Source organism: Drosophila biarmipes, chromosome 2L, assembly GCF_025231255.1.
Source record: "Drosophila biarmipes strain raj3 chromosome 2L, RU_DBia_V1.1, whole genome shotgun sequence".
Lineage (NCBI taxonomy): Eukaryota > Metazoa > Arthropoda > Insecta > Diptera > Drosophilidae > Drosophila > Drosophila biarmipes.
In genome coordinates this window covers 3,687,459-3,709,260 of record NC_066612.1, presented here as the reverse complement: position 1 = coordinate 3,709,260, position 21,802 = coordinate 3,687,459, and the positions used below count along the sequence as shown (strand labels likewise).

General features: G+C 45.6%; 1 protein-coding gene and 2 non-coding genes across 5 annotated transcripts in view; 2 read left to right on the top strand and 1 right to left on the bottom strand.

Annotated features, from left to right (window-relative positions):
* LOC108029131 (protein decapentaplegic) overlaps positions 1–15,647 on the top strand; it is a 35,779-nt gene extending 20,132 nt beyond the window's left edge. Inside the window, exons 1-3 of one of the 3 annotated variants that reach the window (XM_017101252.3) lie at positions 6,703–8,436; positions 11,226–12,146; positions 14,184–15,647. In XM_017101252.3, coding sequence (XP_016956741.1) covers positions 11,240–12,146; positions 14,184–15,091 — 1,815 coding nt within the window. In that variant the 5' untranslated portion in view covers positions 6,703–8,436; positions 11,226–11,239 and the 3' untranslated portion in view covers positions 15,092–15,647. Of the gene's footprint in view, positions 1–6,702; positions 8,437–10,871; positions 11,027–11,225; positions 12,147–14,183 lie in introns of those variants that run through there. The other 2 variants (XM_017101253.3, XM_017101251.3) reach the window with 2 other exon arrangements.
* Positions 15,648–16,535: 888 nt separating this feature from the next.
* Trnay-gua (transfer RNA tyrosine (anticodon GUA)) lies at positions 16,536–16,632 on the bottom strand. The gene is made up of 2 exons: positions 16,596–16,632; positions 16,536–16,571 (listed from the first exon to the last, which is right to left on the bottom strand). It is a non-coding gene; the product is annotated as a tRNA-Tyr (tRNA).
* A 2,545-nt stretch (positions 16,633–19,177) lies between these two features.
* Trnay-gua (transfer RNA tyrosine (anticodon GUA)) lies at positions 19,178–19,271 on the top strand. Its single transcript has 2 exons — positions 19,178–19,214; positions 19,236–19,271. It is a non-coding gene; the product is annotated as a tRNA-Tyr (tRNA).
* Positions 19,272–21,802: the final 2,531 nt, after the last annotated feature.

The following is a 21,802-nucleotide window of genomic DNA, read 5'->3' as shown; positions in this document are numbered from 1 at the left end:
TATCTGCCCGGCAGCGGGCGTAAAAATAGATCAATATACCATCCAATATACTATCCATGCGATATTGGGGCTGACTCGCAATCCCACTCTTTGGGTCAGCCACACAGCACACAGAAACCGCGCGAACAAACAAACAGAATTGCACTTTGCATTCGGCATTTCGCTCAAATTGAATTTCGCTTTGCGGTTGCACTTAATTCGGCAATCGCTGCAATAATTTTGTTTACAATTTACAAGTGCATAGGAGTATGTAAATTTGCCGCCCTCCCAGACCCCTGTTTCCCCTGCGATTCGATGCGATGTTGATGTTGTATGTTGTGTTCCCCATCATCAGCACCTCGTCTTTCGCTGGTCTTGTGGTTTTTTCTACCGCCTCCGAGCCGCGAATTTATGGCGACAAGGTGACAGATTCTCAAACGATTTTATCATCTTGGCAACAAAGTTGGTAATATCGTAGCGAGTTTAGCGCCCGCCTTTGTTTGGATTGGAGTGATCGCTAAGTTCGCCTATTTTATGGTGCTTTTGATTGAGCCCGAGCATGGCAAATGTAACATAGCTTTATGGTTCCGCCGATGTTTACTCTGGCCGTATTGGGGGCATCTTTCAGGCCAAAAGGACGCAAGTAGGAAATGGAACAAGTGTGAAGAGTGCAGGGGCTTCAGGTTGGGGTTTCCTTAAAACAGTGAAAAAATACCTTAGACTAACAGTTCCTTCAATGGTATTAGATTGTTCAATTGCACAAATTATGACATTCTCAAATTAAGTATTTTTACTCTTAACTTGAGGATGTTCTGAATTTAAGTATAAAATGTTGGGAGTAAGCTCATATTGAGATATGTTTAAAGAAGAAATAGAACGTGATTTGATCACAAAATTCTCAATTTAAGTAAATGTGCTCTTCTATTTCCCACTTGAGAATAAATATTCTCAAATTGAGTAACTATAAAACTCAAAAAGTACTTGAAAATTCTCGAAATGATATCATATATGACAAAATATTATTATTATTGCGTTAAAAACTCTGCATTTCTTAATTCTCTGAAATGTTTCGACACCACACTCCCTAATTACCCCCAAAAATGTGAACTTCAATTAAGGCGAGTATAATAACCCGACAAAGTTGTACAGAAAACATAAGCTCAAGTGTCGATGCATAAAAATCAACAATGCATATTACCCAACATTTATGTAAGTGGCGATTATTGCGCCATTACGACTAGTTTATGCGGTGGCAACTATAGTACACAACCCAGCAGATAAAGATAGGGCCAGCGACTTGGCAACAGTAAATGAAACGAGTGTTTACAGCTCCGAAGACAAAGTAAATTAATGTGTTCTGTTCGCGGGATCCGAAATAGTTAGTGTAAACAAGGAGGCACTCTTGAGAACGAGGGGTGGGGCTGGAGCTGGAGAACTATATCGTAGGACTGCCCTGAGATTGAGTCTCTGGTTAAATATTTATGAAATCATAAAATTTGATGTCTCCCTTCCGTTGGCCACTTGACAGTAATGCGACCATTACGGCAATGTGTCGAAGAGCCATGGGCTCCGGGCTCGGAGTTCGGAGTTGGGAGTTCCGAGTCCCGAGTCCCGAGCGCCGGTGCTAATGATGATTTTGATGTGCAGTCAACGGATTGGCTGCAGACCCACGAAGACCCGGCGATTACGGGGAGTACTACCCATTCGGAGGCCCATTTCGTGTGATGCAATGTTTGTTTTATGCACGATCCGTTGTTTTACCATCGCTGTAAATAAATAGAGGCCGCAGATCAAAGGCCCAATCAATTAGCACCCGTTCCGATTATGCTGCATGCAGCATATGCAGCACTTGCACTGCCTGCAATTCACACCCAATTAGTAATAAATTTGAATGCTCTGCGCTGCAATTTGCCGCCATTCGGCTCAACAGTTATGGTGGCCATTAAGTTTTATCGATGGCGCTACGGCTGCAGCCCCAGCCCCAGCCCCAGCCCCAGCCCCTGCTCCAGCTCCAGCTGCAGCTCCCTTCGATCCCCCGGTTCGGGGAGCCAATTTGATTTGTGGCCCACTCGAGAGGGCCACTATACATCCACCTTTGATATTCTAGCACGTACCCCCACAAAAGCGATACGTGGATGCTTAGCCCAACTTAATTGCAATTGACTTTTAATGCTTATGCGGGCTGCCCGCTGTGTTAATTCGAATTCAAACTGTTTCCATAAAGTGGGAGCCATGTGGCTCCCTCCCCACTTCCTATGTGGATTGCTTCACGCTGCCGCTGATGGCAAGAAGAGTCTATTAAAGTTGGAGCAGCTTCTCAGAGTTTTTCAACTTGACAAAAAACGAACTATTATAATATTAAAAAAATATACTGATATCATAGAAAGGTAATAGCCTGGACCCACAATCAATCAACTCCAAATAATAGACCTCAAAGTATCTTCTTAAACCACTCACTTTAATTGCACCTACTTTGGGCCCGACCCCCCGATGCAATGTTCCCCAGGGAATTATTAACTGGCGCTAATAAAACGCTTCAGGGTATGGAGTATAGAGTTACCAGCAGAAATGCATAAATCAAGTGCTGATCCTGATGGCTAATGGCCGGCCAAGGAGGCTTGGCTTTGTTACCAATTTATAAACAAACAAAACGATTCCGACCGACAACAAAGGCAGGGACATCGGCGGCAGCATCAAATTACCACAAGATCTCTGATCCCGAACCCAAAACCAAGCCAAGGCCCAGACCGAAACCCATATCCGTGCCCTGCTTCTTACAAAACGCTCAGGATCAGCTTTCACAAGACGCAACTTAGACTCGGAGTCCCCAGTTGCACTTTGCAGCCAGTTTGTCATTCATCGCAGAGCAAAACACACAATAATAACGTTTTAATTGAACAAAAGACAGGGCAGGGAATCCAGAATCCAGTCGAGCAACAATTGACGATTCGTATTCGTATTCGGATTGCATTTGTATCTTGTAGTGGGCTCCGTTCGCCTGCAGTTTTGCGGCTGCCTCATGAGGCTTGGGTACGAGTATCTGTATCTGTATCTGTATCTGGTTTTTCTAAAGTGACTGTGACTGTCACCTTTCCATCAAGTTGAAGGCAGGCGGCGGTGAAAGGCTCTGGACTGCCGTCCACGTGCCAACAAGCGGCATTGTTTGGCGACTTTTGTTCGCAGTCCGCTCCTCGATGGTAATTGATTAGCTGGCCGGCAGCGAAACGGAGCGGATCAATGGACACGTATAAAGGATCCCCTAATGAGGCACATTTCTTGAGGAGCGGGCTGTGTGTGCACAACCAGCTGAAATACTAGAACACATCATAATGGGCATGGGTATTATGTTGCCTAATTGGGGGCGGGAAGTTTTAAGGGATATTTATATCATTATTAGGACACAGGACAGCCTTACCCTTATCAGATATTATTTGGGTTATAAAATATTATGGCTATTCGTCATATTTGTGGCCTTATTGCTTATCGGGGGGTCTATTTTGAAACTTGTTATAAATAAGTCTTTTAAAAGAAAGTGTAGAATTTAAGGGAATGCAGTGGGGGTCTTCTGGTTTTTATAGATACATTTCCTAGATACATATTTCTTTATAAAATTTAGGAAATAACTCTAATACAAAGGGCCACAAATGCTTTGAGGGTTTTTGTTAAAAAAGAGATAGTTATATATATAACTATATATATATATAACTAACGTATATATATATACGGTAAAAATAGTTCCTCCAAAATACCCTGCCTCCTAGACTCTGATTAAACTATCCCGGCTAGTCCAAGGAACCCGCATCCTTGCAGTTCCCATCCGCTGCGAGGACAATTAGGACTCACGCCCCCGTTGCGTGCCAGGGAAAACAGACTGCGAAAAGGGATCGGCATGATCCTGCTGTGCCCGAGGTCCTGGCATGTGGTCACTAGACAGCCGTCCAGTATCAGTACCTCCGTCTAGGATCATGATGCCCATCCCAGGCCCAGTCCCATGCCCGTTCCCGTCCAGAACTTGGGAGTTTTTGCGCTGCGAGATGTTTTTGCCGGGCACTTGTCTCTAACAAATGACACACGAGCACTTGATAAATGAACGGCAGCTGATAATGGATTTCGTATTTCTTTTCTTTCGGTTTAATTTTTGTCTTTGGTCCAGTGAAAGTAGCGCCAGGGATGGCAAACGGCGATAAGCCGTCCAAGGACTCTGGTTTCTGGTGGTCCGATAAGCAGGGCCGTGCAAAAGGTAATTAAGTGCCATTAAAGTTGAGTGGAGAGCCGGCATTCCACAGGGCCAATGTATCTGTATCTGTTTATCTGCCGGATGCAGCGGCAGAGCGAGAGCGGGAAAGAGACCGAGCGAGTCGAAGGAGGAGCACAGAACGACACCAACACCAGAAGACCCGAAGAACTCGGCACACAAAGACACTGAGACACGCAGACGGACAAATCAGACAGACGATTAACATACAAAAGGATCTCCACGAACTTTGGAGCCCGCCTTCTTCGCGGCAAATGTATCTGTACCTGTATCTGTATCTGTGTGGAGTGGAGTGGAGTTTTTCTGTGCGCCAATGGGCATGAATCACCGCGGGGAGGTGGGGCATCATGGGGTTAAGCAGCCAAAGCGACGACGGCAACTGGGTTTCATTTGTGGAACCTACCATTCAGAATATGAATGTCTTTTAGAAGTTATTCTTCGAAACTACTTAATGGGTTAAATTATGAAAAGCATTAAAAAACATTTATTCAGTGATTCTACTTCTATTTTATTGCTTAATATTCAAGTTTTTAAAGGAATACTAAAATGTATTGTAGTCTAAACTAAGAACGCTCTGTGAATTCTCGAGAACAGTAGATATAGCCGGGAAATCCGATGCTCGCCGTAAGTAGGGAGGCACAAGTGCCGGACAGACGGCGACAAGTGAAGAACTGGCCAGGCACAAAGGCTACTTAAGAAGCCTTGGCGCCAGTTGACCATGTGTGGCACAAGAATAAAAAGAATACTAAGTTATAGCAAAGCCACAATGTCTGACAACGCTCCATTTGGTCAGTCTTTCGTCCAGACGACGCCAACGGGCCTCAATGGAATGAACAGGGATTTCTCTCAGCTGAGCTTCACTTCCGGCTGTCACACAAAAGGTTTCCTTATAGGACTTTAGTCTTTGAAAAAACCCGACTCAAAGAAAGATAGGAATACCTAAACCAGAACAATCAGAAAATGTAATAAACGAGGGAGTGGTAACCAACTATATAGACTTAAAAGAAAAAACAATTTTAGATATATGAAATATAGATACAATATATTATAGAAGACATTATAAATATATTTATTTAAGTGCATTTGGGACTTCTCCCCCACCAATCAGACCTTTAGGAACGTCAACTGGCAGCTTTGGCTAAAACCTTTGGCATTGTGTGAGTCTTAAACCCAGCTCCACCTACCAAGCGCCAATACTCGCCGTCTTCTTGGCTGGCCTGCAGCACCTGCTCGGCTGGTAAAAACTGCAGCAGCAACAACGGCTGCAGCAGCCACTGCAACTGCAAAAGCAATCTTTGTGGCAGAGTCACGTTGGCTGCGCATGCGCGGGTGCTTCGAAGTCGGAGAAGATCTCCGAGCCCCGAGCTACCAAGCGCAGAGTCATCTCCACAAACAAACAAACAAGTGCAACAACAAAAGGCAGTTAAAATGCATTTAGCTGACCGAGTGCCTGTGTATGGGTGTCGAGTATCTGTGTGCCTGAGTGCGAGAGAGCCGGCATGTGTCATTCTTATGGCTGCCACCACTGCCCTTTTTTACCTCTTGCCTTCCGACCAATAAAATTATACTAACTCCTGACTTTTTGATTTCATTTTCTGTTTGTGTTGTTGCCAAGGATTTCGTTACCTAAGCACACACACACACACGCACACTCGCGGGAGAACAGAATGTCGGGGGCTCTCGCTCGCACTCGTGCCATCCGCATCCATGGCATGTGCGGGGATCGGTGATCATGATCATGATCATCGTCGTTGTAGCATCGCTGCCTGGCTGGCTGGCACATTCGAAGATCGGAACATCGGAAGATCCGAGGTCCCAGCCTCCAGGAATGCGCAGACAGTTTGGTTTCGTACTTGGCTCATTGCGCTCGTGCAGCTCGAAATCCCGATCCCCGAGAGCTAAATGCTCCACTCTGCTGGCCGAAGGAAACGACTCGCTTGATTGGATACCTAATTCGCAGGAGTGTCAAATGTAAGTAGGGAGCAGTTCTTTAAAGAGTTTCGGAAGGTTTCTAGAACTTCTAGGGGAAAAATTCGTATTTCTAGGAGTTCTAAAAAAGTTGTTGGGGGTTTACAGAGTTTCTAGGGAAACAACAAGTATCTGAAGATTTATAAATATTTTAAGAAAGTTTTTAAAGTATCTGAGAAAAAATACAGTATTTTTTTTAAAGAACCTCTAGCGAAGAGTGAGGTATTCTTTAGATAATGCTACCAACTGTCGAAAAATAGTGCATTAATCATAGAAATTTTAATCTTTCAAAAATATTTAACTGGTTGTTATTGTCTGCTTTAAGAAAGACTTTACTTAAAAGGAAGTAATTGTTTGGCACAAGTCATTGAAATACAAGACTATCAAACACAAAATAAAGTGTTTGTTCTATTTGTTGTTAGTCATAATTCTGTCTGTCATTTTATTTTGTTTCCCGCTTTCAAAAGATTTAATTTATAATTTTGAATTTGGTAAATAAGCGGGCTAGTACCAAAAATCAAGGGGATTAGCAGGCTCTTAAAATATGATGTTTAGTTACTTGAAATAAACGTATTCGGAATATTTCCTAAATTTCTAAATAAAGATCCCATTTCACCACAAGCCGCAAACCTTAGTACCACCCTGACTTTTACAAAATGCCTGCCTCGGGACCCCAAGACTTCTGAGCCAAAAAGCTCAGAATGCAGGGCCGAGTGAGATTCTCTCCGGGGAGAGGAGTGCGGAGAAACCACTCAAGACCCGGAGAACGTCGACCAATTAACTGGTTGAGTGTGCGCGCGGTCACTCAAGAGAGCGGCGCAAAACGAGGAAGACTTGACGTCGCGCTGGCTGGGAATCCGAGTCCGAGACCGAGCAGCGCTAGACGAGATGCGTGATCATGATCGCGATAATGATGGAGATGGGGCTGCGGCCCCAACTTTCCGAGTTCTCCCGATCGGCGACGCTCTCGGCCACGCTGAGCGCTCGCTCTCCCTCTCTCTCTCTCTCTGCCGTGGAGTGGGGCTGCCGAAGTGTGTATCTGTGTGCTCGGCTCCTGGCAGTGTGTGCGTGCGGCCGAGCCGAGTATCTGAAGTATCGGAATCAGGTAGAGGTAGACAGAAAGGCGTTAGTCGTTCAACAGCGCTGATCGAGTTTAAATCTATAGCGAAATGAGCGGCGAAAAGTGAAGCCAAAGCTTTCGAGAAAATATTCTCGGGCCTGCAATAAATCCAAAAAAAAAAATACAGAAAAAGTATCTGACTGATTCGCGACGCGAGGCGTGAAGATACCCCCAAAAAGATCTCCGTGCGGAAACAAAGAAATTGAGGCATTTGAGGTTGTTGTGCGCGAGTGTGTGTCTTCTGCTGGGTGTGTGGAATGTCAACTGACGGGTTGTAAAGGGAAACCCTGAAATCCGAACAGCCAGCCAAAGCAAATAAAGCTGTGAATACGAAATAAGTACAACAAACAGATACAGCTACAGATACAGATGCGGATAGAGAGACAGAAGCAGATACTGGAGATGCGCCCAGATACGGTTTGAAAACAAAGTGCGTGAGTGTCGTGGGGGAGACTATGTGGATAGCCTGCGAATCGTCAGCCGAAGGAGCCGCCGGGTGACAGGTGTGTCTGCCAGATACACCACGCCAGGATACCCTGCGCCCGAATCCGCATCCCAGATCCTAACCCCAGGGCTCTCGCAGGGTGACATGTGCCGCGGCGCTTCGATCCCAGCCACATCTACCGACTTGGTGCGCCTCGAATGCGGCAACACTATTTTCAACAAGAACTCGATCTACTTCATCTACAATTATCGAAGGAAACCCGTAACAGTAGCCGACAATCCCTATCAGATATTTACACAAGCGTGATTTATTTGAAAAGCGAAACGGCCCGAGCGCCATAAACATCTGTAAATTGTGCAAATATATCCAAGTGTAACCGAGCGCCGCTCGCCGCTCGCCGCGATAACGGATCCCGTTCCCGTTCCCATTCCGATTTCGATTCAGAATCTGAATTCCCCGATCCGAGCCCGTCATAAATTCAGTGGAACGAAAAGTGTACGAGACAGTTGGTCGCTCCTATTTTGCTTGCTTTCCGGGCGATCCATCACACGGCTTTCGAATTAATAACCGAACACATGTCGTATCGATATTCGACTTGAGCGATACGGGCCCCCGGAGATCCAATATCAAGCGACACCACTCGACCATAGGAAACTTTATAAGACTGAGGTGAGTGCCGGGCCTTCGTCCCCAGCCTAAGCTTATGTAAATGTGTCAAAGGCGACGAAAAGGAGGCGGGGCTGCATTCTTGAACTTGTGAGAACTGCACACAAGACCATTGCATAATGACAGCTGTGCACTCGATATCGAGCAGCCAGGTTCATTTGATATTGAAAAGCTATTGGCGCTGCGAGGAGTTTTCGGGTTGTTCGCCTTGTCGATGGCATGTGGCAGTCGGTCTCGGATATTTGAGAGAACCCGAATTGCCCTTGCCCAGCACTTGGCTATAGGAATTGGTAATGGGATATTGCAAAAGTCAGTTTCAATGTCAGTGGTTGGCATTTTTCTGCCCCAAAAGAATATTATTACTAAAGGAATTCCTGTTTAAATATTTCCCAAAATCTTATTGTACTTGTATCAGCTATTTTTCAAGAATTAGAGTTAGTTCTTATAGTTAAATAAAGCATCTGCTTCTAATTTTTGGGTGAATATATTTATGTGCTCCATAGAAGCAATCGATTTTTCGAAGCTATGCCTATCCTTATAAAAGGGGCGTGAGCTGGAACATCCCCAACTGAAGTCAACCTGTTGCTAATGCACTTTCGTGCAGCGCTTAATCAAAATATTTCCCCACGTATATCATAATTGTATTGTAACCCCAGCCGAGATCCTGTTCCAAGAACTGCCCCGACCTTTGTTGGCCAGCACAATGAAGTACCGTTCTGATACACAACTAATATTAAAGATGGGACCCTCTCAAATCCTAAAAAGGGAACATAAAAAGCGGCGGCAAAGACAAAACAAAAATGTCAATATCCTGGCACATAAATAACCCGACAGAATATAGTCTTCGGCCCTATTGTATCTACTGGGTGCGTGAGTGTCCAAGGGTTTTGTGCCAACGCTGGCGTTTATTACTAACCAATCTAATTGCTGACGGTGTGCGGCACAGATTACTATACCCCAACTGGGTCTGGTGTGTGTGCGTTTTGGATATTGGGCAACCGGAATCAAACGTTAATCATTAATAATAAAAATGTGTCAATTTGCGAAACATTTCGGAGTCGTTGGTGCTGCGACAAAAAGCTGAAATCTGAACTTTAGCAGGCGCTTGCGACATTTCGCAGCTCGGATTGAGCTGAGTGCGAGTTATAGACGGATATAGTAACGTATCTGGTGTCTAGTACGCGTAGTTTCACTGAATGGACGGCGAGCTTGGAAATCCCGGACAGCGCCTGGCATTCATCGATGGGCCGCTCGGCCTAGGGGAAAGCCCCGTGTGTCCCAGTTCAGCCGTCGCCCAGCGGGCAGGTAGTTAGGAACCCACAACTGCGGCCAAACTCCGGCTGGAACTGAAACTGAAAACCACACGCAACCACAACCCACACGGCATAGGGAATGTGGAATTCTGGGAACATATTAAAAACAAACAACAAATTATGAACAAATCATAAACGTATTTATGAAATTCAATTTCATTCACCCTTTCCACGATCTTCGGATTCCCCCTCTAATTTCCTAAGTTCAACCAATTTCCCCGGGCCTTATCGCAGGCCCAAGATCTTGTGCACCCCCCAGCGTGTGCCATCTTTTCCAAAATTCCAATTTCCAATTTAACCATTTTCGAAAGATCCCGATCTCGAGCCCGAGCCCGATCCCAAGCCCGGATCCCAATCCCTTTGCGTCTAAGCGCCCTATCATATAACAAATTTTTGTTTTTAGTACAAGATAAGATGTTAATCTTTATGTGAAAAACAACATGTAATTTGTTCTAGGTGTGTGCGAGCGCGTATGGCGTACCTTTCTCAAACGCATCTTGAGATAAAATCTGGGAAATTTATAGCCTATAACCAAAATATATAGAATACTTCTAATAATTTTCATAAATTTTCCAGATAGGGTTTTTGAGCATTTGCCGCTTGTTTGTAAATCAAAGCGCTCGGGCGGGCGATAAGTGGAAAATATGACGATCGAAGCTACTCTAATAACCGAACACAGAACGAGGGGGGTTTTTGGGTGTGCTTCGGCCTGGTGTGGTATGGGGCTGTATTGAATTTCTATTCGTAGACACAAAACGATAAAGCTGGTCCCAAAAGATCGTGTGTCAGTGCAAAAGGTGCAATGTCCGCCTGCGATTGCAACACTTGCCGAGGAGCAGGTGGCGAGGGGGTGGCAGGGAGCGGGAAGAAGAGAGCCACCATTTTTGAAGTCGCGAGAACAGAGCCAGAACCAGAACCAGAACCAGAACCTTTCACCCCGTAGGGCCATAAAACTTTGGGCCAGGCGCTCTGCTCTCTTTTCTCCTCAAATGGGCCAAAAGGAGGCGACGTCGCCGCCGCAGTCGCTGCCGCTGCCGCTGCCTCTGCCGCTGCCGCAGTCGCAGCTACCGCCGCTGCCGACGTCGCTTACCTGCCGAAGAAGAAGAGCCAGCGTTCAGTCGCGCAGCGCACGTCGTCCAACGCACACACGCTCAGAGACGCACACAGACAGACACACAGCACACGAGACCGCACTGCGAAAGATACCAGATAGTATCTGACAGATACGAAAGAGTTGGACCCCGTATAGTCGTCCCGCTTGCACCCATGGCCGCCTGAGTGTGAGTGCAAGAGCGGATTGAGTGGAAGTGCGGTGTGGAACACGATCCCAGTTCCCAGATCCCAGTCGGAATTGGAATCGGAATCGGAGTCCACACACCACATCCGAATTCCCTGCCCTACCATATAGCATCCCATCCCGCAGCTATAGCCCTTGCCCAGCACCACTTAACCCATGTCTTCGTCTTTGTCTCTTTCCAGAGTTGCAAGCGACCATGCGCGCATGGCTTCTACTCCTCGCAGTGCTGGCGACTTTTCAAACGATCGTTCGAGTTGCTAGCACCGAGGATATATCCCAGAGATTCATCGCCGCCATAGCGCCCGTAGCCGCCCAGATAGCGCCGCAAGGATCAGGATCAGGCTCGGCACCGGGATCAGGATCAGCAGCTCGATCTGATTCCAGCGGATCGGGCGGAGCGCCAACCAGCACAGCATTAGCAAAAGCATTTAATCCATTTAGCGAACCCTTCGCGTTCAGTGATAGTGATAAAAGCCACCTGAGCAAAAGCAAGCACGGCAAGAAAGCACATAGCAACAGTGACGCGAACAATCGACAGTTCAACGAAGTGCATAAACCAAGAACAGACCAATTAGAAAATTCCAAAAATAAGTCTAAACAATTAGTTAATAAACCCAACCACAAAATGGCTGTCAAGGAGCAGAAGAACCACAAGAAGAACCATGGCCACCATCAGCGGAGCCACCAGCAGCAGGCCAGGAAGGCGGCCTCCTCGTCCACAGAATCTCATCAATCGTCGATTGAATCAATCTTCGTGGAGGAGCCGACGCTGGTCCTCGACCGCGAGGTGGCCTCCATCAAGGTGCCGGCCAATGCCGGGGCCATCATCGCCGAGCAGGGCCCGTCCACCTACAGCAAGGAGGCGCTGATCAAGGACAAGCTCAAGCCGGACCCCTCCACTCTAGTCGAGATCGAGAAGAGCCTGCTCTCGCTGTTCAACATGAAGCGGCCGCCCAAGATCGACCGCTCCAAGATCATCATCCCCGAGCCGATGAAGCGGCTCTACGCCGAGATCATGGGCCACGAGCTCGACTCGGTCAACATCCCCAAGCCGGGGCTGCTGACCAAGTCGGCCAACACAGTGCGAAGTTTTACACACAAAGGTGAGTTTCTCTAAAATGCTTGATACCCATTTAAATGTAGAATAAAGGTGTAGTAGGCTTTAGAAACCCGGAAGTGGAATATATACTTTGTGAATAGTTGAAAGACCCTTATCATTTTCGAAAGGCAATACTTAGGTTTGTCCTTAAGCTTGTTCTAATACATTTCATGTTCCTAACTTTCACTTCTTTAATACATGCAAATATTGCAAGTTTTAAAATGTAGGAACTTTTACACTTTATGGATAACAATCTGAAGCTAAAGATATGCAGACCTTAATGGAATTTTATGTTTTGAGTGACACTTTTTAAGATATCTTTTGAATATATTCGCTATTAGCCATATAATTTCGACCAAATATATTGCCTCTTTTATAAGGAGAATAATTTCCATGTTGATGAAGGAATAATTTTATACATTCAGGTTTATCTAGATCGGTGGATACACTTTTATTTTGCGAAGAGATAGAGGGGCATATTAAAATATGGGAATATATAAGTTTAAACCTAGTAACTTGCCCACTTTATTGGGACATAAATAGTCCAATCCAGGCTCGATTACTTCCTATACCTGCACTTTCCACCTGCTCCCCGCACTGCCAAAGGATTTCGATCTGCATTACCCCTAATTTACATTCCCACTCATCGCAACGCGTACTTTCCGCTACCAAAATGCGAATGAAGAGCGCTCCGGATTTTCCCTGAATTTCTGGTTCATCTAAGCGATTTGCATACCTGCGCCTGCTCCGCCGCCGATCCCTCGATCCTTCGATCCACCCTCGTATCATTCACGCAAGCGCTGTGAAATCACGCGGAAATTCCACGGCTTTCCAAAATGAACAGCTAAAAGGACACGGGAGAGTCCTTTTACCTGCTCTGCCGCGATGACAGCCCGGCAGTGACCTTGAAATTTTTCCTCGGAATTACACCAGGAACGTTTAGCGCATGCGCTAAATGGCTTTTATATTGTATTTGTAGGAATAACAATTATTATTAAAGCGTATTTCGCATTATTTTCCGCAGGATTATATGGTCGAACAATAAAGCAGTTAGGAGCAGGTAAAGATAGCCCGGCCGCACACACAAAACCAAGTGTCTAAAGCCAAGTGTCTAAGCCGACCGGCGAGTCGAGTTTGTCTTGGTTACGGTTCAGTTTCAGTTTCTGGCCACGTCCCGAGGTGCGGCATCTGTGCCGTTTACAGCCAACCGCTTGCCGGTCCTCGGATACGCATCCCAACCCTCCGGTCGATTCTCGCTTCCCAAAAGAATTTACGACTCGCTTTTCATCTTTGCCCGAGGTACTTGAGAGCGGCGTCGATTCAAATTAAGATTTTTCAGCAAGCGTGCAGAGTTTGCACCTTGCCACACAGATATATTCACAAAGATACGTGTGTATCTACAGATCCGAAAGGTAGGCCGGGGTGGGCCAGGGTCTTTAGCACAGGCGCCAGTCGTAAAAAGGCGGCTGGACAACTGGAACGTGCGATTTTCGACCTTCTTTGTCCCAGATTTCCCTGCGCTTTCCACGCTCTCGGCTCTCGGCTCTCGAGTGGTGGGTGTATTTAAGCAGGGGGTACTTACTTACTTACCAGCTAAGGAATCCAGGTAGGCGCTCGTCTGCTGGCTGGCCGAAGGTGTGTCTAATCATCTGGCCGGAGATCCGAGCCCGCTTTATATCACCTGATCCGCCGGATCGCCGGGCTTAATTCGCTGATTCCGATTTTGGGGGTATGCAACAGGCAGGTGATGGGTGGGTCTTAGGGTAACTGTCCTAAAAAATAAGATCTTAAGGATCCTGAACTTAAACCGGATATAAAAAGATATATCCCAAAAGGGGTAGATACTTTTTCTTTATTAATCTGAGCTGGGAATAGTCTTATAAATATTTATTAGGATGTATCTTATAGCATTAAGAAAGCTGTGGACCAGAAATATTTTATTGAAATCCCCGGATATATTCGCAATTTTAATATATCATTTTGAAATTCATTATTCCGAATCCAAACTCACCTGTACCTTTATTTTTCCGCCTCCTTGCAGATAGTAAAATCGACGATCGGTTTCCGCACCACCATCGGTTTCGGCTGCATTTCGACGTGAAGAGCATCCCCGGCGACGAGAAGCTGAAGGCCGCCGAGCTGCAGCTGACGCGGGACGCCCTCAGCCCGCAGGTGGTGGCCAGGTCGTCGTCGGCGAACCGGACGCGCTACCAGGTGCTCGTCTACGACATCACGCGGGTGGGGGTGCGTGGCCAGCGGGAGCCGAGCTATCTGCTGCTGGACACCAAGACGGTCCGGCTGAACAGCACGGAGACGGTGAGCCTCGATGTCCAGCCGGCCGTGGACCGGTGGCTGGCCAGTCCGCAGCGCAACTACGGACTGCTGGTGGAGGTGAGGACGGTGCGCTCCCTCAAGCCGGCGCCACATCACCATGTGCGGCTGCGCCGCAGCGCGGACGAGGCGCACGAGCGGTGGCAGCACAAGCAGCCGCTCCTGTTCACCTACACCGACGACGGGCGGCACAAGGCGCGCTCCATCCGGGATGTGTCTGGCGGCGAGGGAGGCGGCGGCGGTGGCAAGGGCAGCCGGAACAAGCGGCAACCGAGGAGGCCGGCGCGTCGCAAGAACCACGACGACACCTGCCGGCGGCACTCGCTGTACGTGGACTTCTCCGACGTCGGCTGGGATGACTGGATTGTGGCGCCCCTGGGCTATGATGCGTACTACTGCCACGGGAAGTGCCCCTTCCCGCTGGCCGACCACTTCAACTCGACCAACCATGCGGTGGTGCAGACGCTGGTCAACAACATGAATCCCGGCAAGGTGCCGAAGGCGTGCTGCGTGCCCACGCAACTGGACAGCGTGGCCATGCTCTATCTCAACGACCAAAGTACGGTGGTGCTGAAGAACTACCAGGAGATGACCGTGGTGGGCTGTGGCTGTCGATAGATTCGCGCACCATCGCACCATCGTGCCATCCGCTCTTCCAGCGCCTTCGCATGGAAGAGGCAAGGAAATCGCGAGCGAGAGAGCATCAAATGCTGTTTGGTTCCAAGCCGTCAATGCTTTAAACACAACGCAAACAAAATGGACTGAATATTTGAATTTTAAGTGTAAATCGTTAGACTTTAATCGTATAAAAACAGGCGGCAGCCACGCCCACCCATCTACCCAACACAAAAAGAAAAGCAACAAAAAGGAAAACCGCCCACCTTGGAGCCTCTGTCGATTTCCCCAGCCAGGCTGGGGAAAAATCCTAGATCAGAGCGATTTTGAGAGAGAGCAGAGTCCACTGTATATAGCCGCCATGCCACGCCCCCAACCCGCCCATCCGTCAGATACTTCAGATATTAGATACTTTCGTATCTGTGTGCGCTGCTGCTGGTGAAGAAGGAGGAGGAAGAGCAGGAGAAAAGGAGTACGTGTAAGAGTAAAATCGACCAATTGAACAAATTGTATAAAACGCTAATATAATGTATACATTAAAGAACTATATCGATGCGAACTGGTATCTACTGTATGTACATGTGGAAAGGAGACCTATTCTACTAGCCGTTTTTGTTAATAATTTTATAAAGCAATAGCAATCCACTTGTAAATTAACTAGCGAGAGTGTAATCGAATAATGACTTGAAATTACTTAGGAACTGTGGCTCCTAAACACATAGTTATAGGAGAAGAAACAGATATTGTATATGTACTAAATACCTATATACTTTATATGCGATACACACACCAGCACACACTCATCCATAAGCACAACACACACCAACACATATCGACGAAAGGGTATTCAAACTTCGTTCCGAATTCAACTAAACGTAACTGTATAAACAAACGTATGCTCTATAAATATATGAATAACTATCTACATCGTTATGCGTTCTAAGCTAAGCTCGAATAATAATAATAATCTAGAAGTTTAAGACCTACCGCCTAAGCTCAGCATGTTGGATAAATTAATAGAAACGAAAGAAAGAAAAACCCACAAAAAGAAAACCCGATGAATGGAAAATATCGATTCGTGCCTGATGTTGCAGAGCACGATTTGTATATGTAATTTTTCACATAAACCTTATTATTTTATTTATTTAAAACAATGCATATTTTTGATGACGACGATGAGATGATGCGGGAGCGAAGAGGAAAAAGAAAGATGAAAAATATAAAAGAAAAACAATTTATTAAAAAAAAAGCAATGATTATTTATTTGGGATTGGAAATGGGGGAAAATGTTTACTGAAGACTGAATCTCAAAGATGTCTTAATATATTACAAAAAAATTTTATTATAGGATTCTCACTCTGTTTAATGTCTATCATAATGTCATCAAAAAAGCAACTTCCGGCTATTTTAATTTTCTTAAAAACTTAAAGAAATATTTATAAAAAAATCCTTCGAGCCGGATTTGAACCAGCGACCTATGGATGTCTACTCTTGCACTTGATCACTTCTACAGTCCACCGCTCTACCAACTGAGCTATCGAAGGTGTTGTCAGTTCAGGTGACAATTCGCAATTTCGCCACCTTATCAAAATGAACTTACCCAGCACTCAGCAAAAACCAAGTCGAGCGAAATGGCAAAACGCTTATCGCAGCATTAAGAGCGGCAGAAAAACTGTCACAGGTATTACCCCAATACGTGGTGATAAGAAACCCAGAGCGCTTCGCTCTATAGATTAGGAACACAAAAAAGGCAAGGCGTGTATTGACCAAATCAAAATCAGTGGAAAACCAGCTGTGAAAGCTCGGCTCAACGGGTAATTTGTTAATTAAATGAGCCCGCTCGAAGCGGCTGATAACGATCGTCGTGCATATCAACTTTCCTAGAACTGTCTAAAACGTAACAAATTGCTGGCAAATGGAACGATAGGAATCTGGAATAACTATTCAAACAGCTGAATGAACTTTGATGCTGATAAGGCCGGGTAATAAATATTAATTATACTACATTTCAGGTCGACAACAATTTTTACTTATTCCCAGTTGATTGTTTGGACCAATGTCAAGTGAATTTAATTGCAAAACAACGTGAAATAGTTTCAAATGCTAAATAAAAAGAAGAAATAAATAATTGATTGGGAACAAAAATGAAACAAACACAAATTTATTTTATTTATAAATCTATAAATATAGTATAGAAGTGTATTTTTAGCAAAACTTTTTTCAGAGAGTTGATAATTTTGCTGATAAGAATGGGGATTGCCCTATAGTTTGAAAATCCAGATTCAACCTCAATCTATTAATAGCCCCTGAGATGAAATGCCCCAAAACTAAATGAAATGAAATGAAAATCCAGAGCGAGATGCAATTCCGACGCAAGAAGGTTGGATGAATCACCGGAGAATTTTTTCCGAGATTATCGAAAGAGTAAATTAATTTACCCATCCCATCCCATCCCATGTGGCAAAGTGTATTTTTTGGGCTCAATTAAATGACTCATCAGGCGGCCGAAAACGAGGCTCTTGGTCAACTGAGCGACTTGCCACACACAAGGCGGCGAGAGATTAGGTCCACTCAGGGGTCTTACGCCTTGCCAAAATATTTTTGGAGATTTCCTAGGAACTTGGCAATTTCCAGATCTGTTGGAGCGATAGGACAACGCCCACATATGGAGGGTAGTGGGATTGGGAAAATTCATTCAATCATAGTGGGAAATTGATACCGAGATCAAGAGCCCTCACCGACCGAGTTGAGATCGAAGACCGCTGATAAGCAAAACTTGGTGGAAACTGAAAAAGGCAGGGAAACTAAGCCGAGAGCCGATTCCTAGTCATTCTTAAAAATTATGAACATTTGTTGTAACATACCTGAGCAAATTACGAATAACTAACCCTCGCCGCGGGAATCATTTTCCTTATCTAACAAGACGTTTTGAGCAATCGATCCACAGGCACACTCACAGCCTCAGGAACCTTACTCAATGGATCACACACAAGTCGCCGCTCATGGCGCTTAGCCATCCCGCTTTCCCGCTTTCCCCGACCCCGTACCGCTCACCTGTCCCTCATCGCCATCTCCGGGGCCTCAGCTGCCCCTCATCCTCCAGAGGTCCCTGCATCTGTGTGTTTTCCTCGGTAATTATCCGTAAGCTGTCAGTTTTTTCGCTCCGCTTCCTCCAATGCACTTCTTGGCTAACCTTTTTTGACCATCGTAAGTGAGGATTAGAGATGGCACACGGGGAAAAATAACAGATTAAAATAAGATAGAATATATTATTATCTCTATATTTAACTAAATTTTAGAAATATTTGTTTTCAATATTTTTATGAAATTCCTTTTGTTGTTATAATTTTAATCCAAATTCAAGGAACCACAAATACTTTATATTTTATTTTTTCTAATCTGTCACGCTGCCATCCCTAGTTGGTATACTCTATAGAACACACTATATTGGTAGGATGGTCGTTTTCGGTATTCGTTTTTTATGACTTGCCGCATTTTTGGCATCCTAATTGGTTTGTTAAGTATTTCCCTGGGCCGGCCTTTGGGCCGTCAAAAATGGCCCTCTGCCTTATCGGGAACACACTTTGTCCGAGTGCTGCTGCCGAGATACTGCGTGGTTATGTGTCCTAGGCCCCCGGCCGAGTTCTCTGGACCTCTGGCCACTCGCCTGATAAGACGGATCGTGTCTTCTGCGCGTCTCTGGCATGATTCACTTGGTCGGGTTCCCGAATCCACATACGAATCCGCATCCCCAGGCCACAGGCGATGCTTTAGGTGTATTTGGTTCCCCGGGGAGATGACTCACGGCCGGCGTTTACTAGGTGGCCACGTTAATTGTCGCCCCCGATACGCACTGTCTGTGTTTACACCCGTCGCCGTCCTTTCATCTGGCCGAAAGAAAACAAGAAATCCGAAAACAAGCGGCTCTCACATTCGATATTCATTGCTGGCTCTGCATAAAGCCCAGCTCATTTCCCCCCAAGACGCCTCTTTGCCCTGGAAATACTACCACTTAAATTTGTCTCAGCTGATAAGTTGTCTTCAGGTTGGATTGTTTATGAACTCGTTTTGCAGCGATCCATATATAGACCTTCGATAGCTCAGTTGGTAGAGCGGTGGACTGTAGATTGGCATTGCGAGTGTAGACATCCATAGGTCGCTGGTTCAAATCCGGCTCGAAGGATAGGATTTTTTTCCCTTTTTTTTATTAACTAAAGATTAAGCTATTGGAAACCGAAAAGATCTGAAAACTAAACACGTACACTCTTTAGTATAAATTTACAACTTGAAATATTTATTGTGGAATTTTGATTTTAATAAATCTATTTTTACTCATCTTCTCAACACACTTAGCTTTACCCTTTAGTTAAAGATCATATATTAGTAAAAGAGTGTCAACATTTGAGCACATTGTATTACAATCTTTGTACCTAAAAACCAAATTTTCTTTGAAAAGAATATTTCTTCATTTAAATAGGGATAGGAAATCCATACATCAAGCATTCATTACTTCAACAGACAGCCTCAAAAGAACTGTGTCGATAAATCTGAAGCAGATCATAAAAGAGAATACAAATTGTAACAAAAATTACAGCCCCCGATTTGCATTTGTCCTTTCACAAAGGACCGGGCAGCCACAAAGCCAAGAGAACAGACCCAAGAGCCAGTATAATAACAACTGGCAGCCAAAAAGGCCACAAAGGCCGGCAGCATCAGCATAAAGTCCAGACTTTTTGACTCACAATCGAATGGGGAATCGAGTGCAGGTTCTGCAGACGTCCTGCCGCTCTGGCTGCCGTTCTCCCCGGCTCATCCGGCTCCTCCGCCCAAAAACAGATGCTATCAATACATCATTTGCCTTTGTGCGGCTGTCACAAATTCATTCACCTGTTCTCGGGCCACGACTTCATCATCAGAAGCCGGAGCAGCCGGGCATCCAGACAATTATACTGCGTTGATCTCCAATTAGGCTGTCGAAACTCCATTTACACGGCCAACGGGCGTCCCATAAAACATCAAGACTGGACCTGGGCCTGGCCCTGGGCCTGGGCCTTTATACCATACATGGGGGGAAATATGAGGGCATAAAGGCAACAGATTCAGCTCTGCTTAAGTTGCAAGTCATCATCGCATCTCCTCCACCATCACCATCATCCTCCTCATCGGCGAGTTAAGTAAATACAAATATGAATGAATATGAATTGCTCACTGGCTCCTTGTGAAGATCTGGATCTGCATCTGGATCTTGGCAGATCATCATCCGGCATTGTCTCAGCCGTCGTTCCCCATCCCAAAATCCAAGTCGAGTGTTCGGGCGTACAACTCAAGAGTGTTTGCCCTTTCAGCGATCTCGATCCCGATCTCTTGGCCATATAACAGTTGCACTTTTGCCCGGCTGAAGTTCGAAATTCGTGTAATTTCTTAATGGCTCTGAGACATACAGACACTGCTGCATATATCTCTGTAAGTCACTGGACTCCGAAGCCATATATATATGGATCTGGTGTGCTCGACCTTAATTAGTTCAACACTCGTTAGATGTTCCACAAGCCACAGGCATTCGCCGGTGAGCATTTGCATGCCGATGATTGTGACTGTGATTATGACGATGGCATGCCGTCCAAGAACATAATACTCACCTTGGGGAACGGCTTTTCCTCATTACTGAAATTCCAGTAGATCAGCAGGAGTTCAAACCAAGCAGCATTGATACCCTAAAAATACTCCAATTACTTGAAAAAAATAAGTCGTTTAATAACTTATAAATATAATTTTTTTTAAAGAAAATGTTAGAAGTCATCCATTTTCAAGCAACACAATAAAGTGTCTTCCCTTTTCTTGTGATTCAGTTTACATAAATTGCATATTTTCAGTTTAAATCCTAATAGTCTGCCTGCACCTACTTAAAGTAAATCATCATTGTGCCTTCCTACTTGGTAGTAAAGCTCTTAATACCGTGCATAGAGCCAAAGTCTTGCCACTTTAATAACCACACATACTCGGGTGTTAAAATGGGGCGCCACAGCCACGGAAAGCCAGTGTGGTTTGCAGCGCGTCGCTTTGTCTGCAGCTTCAGCTGCTGCAAAAAATGAAAAACAAAGCAAAACAAAGACTGAAAAGGCTTTCCAGCTTTCCCCGGCAGACGGCCAGAACGTTCCCGCCGGGAAATCTTATTAAAGCGTAACTAAATGCCACGGATTAATGTCTAACAGGCGGTGGCAGGCAACAGGTGCTGCGCATAATGCCAGTTTAGTGGCCACTCTGACAGCAGGACACGCTGGGTGGAAGCGGACCTGGACGTGGACGTGGACATGGAACTGGACCCCACATGAGGATGCCGGTGGGGCATTAACATATAAGCCTTGGCCGGCTAATGAAGGCCACTGCGGCAGCGGCAGCGGCAGCCAGTTTGCTGCCTAAGTCATTCGTTAGAAGCTGGCGGCAAGTTCGCTGCCTAAGTCTTTCGTTTCCAGGCTGGCGGAAACGAAGGCTGTGCAGTCCGGGTGTCCCGAGGTCTTGATGAGCGCAGCCAGCGAGGCAGTAGCAATTGCATATTTGAGTGTAATCAAAACAAAAACAAAACAATTAATCAGCAGAGAAAATGGCAAAACGGCAATGACTTTGCCTGTGAAGCGAATATATTTATATTTAATATGCAATTAGCATATCCGAACGTGTGCCCTGCTATTCAAATGAGGCGAGAAGTTAATTGAA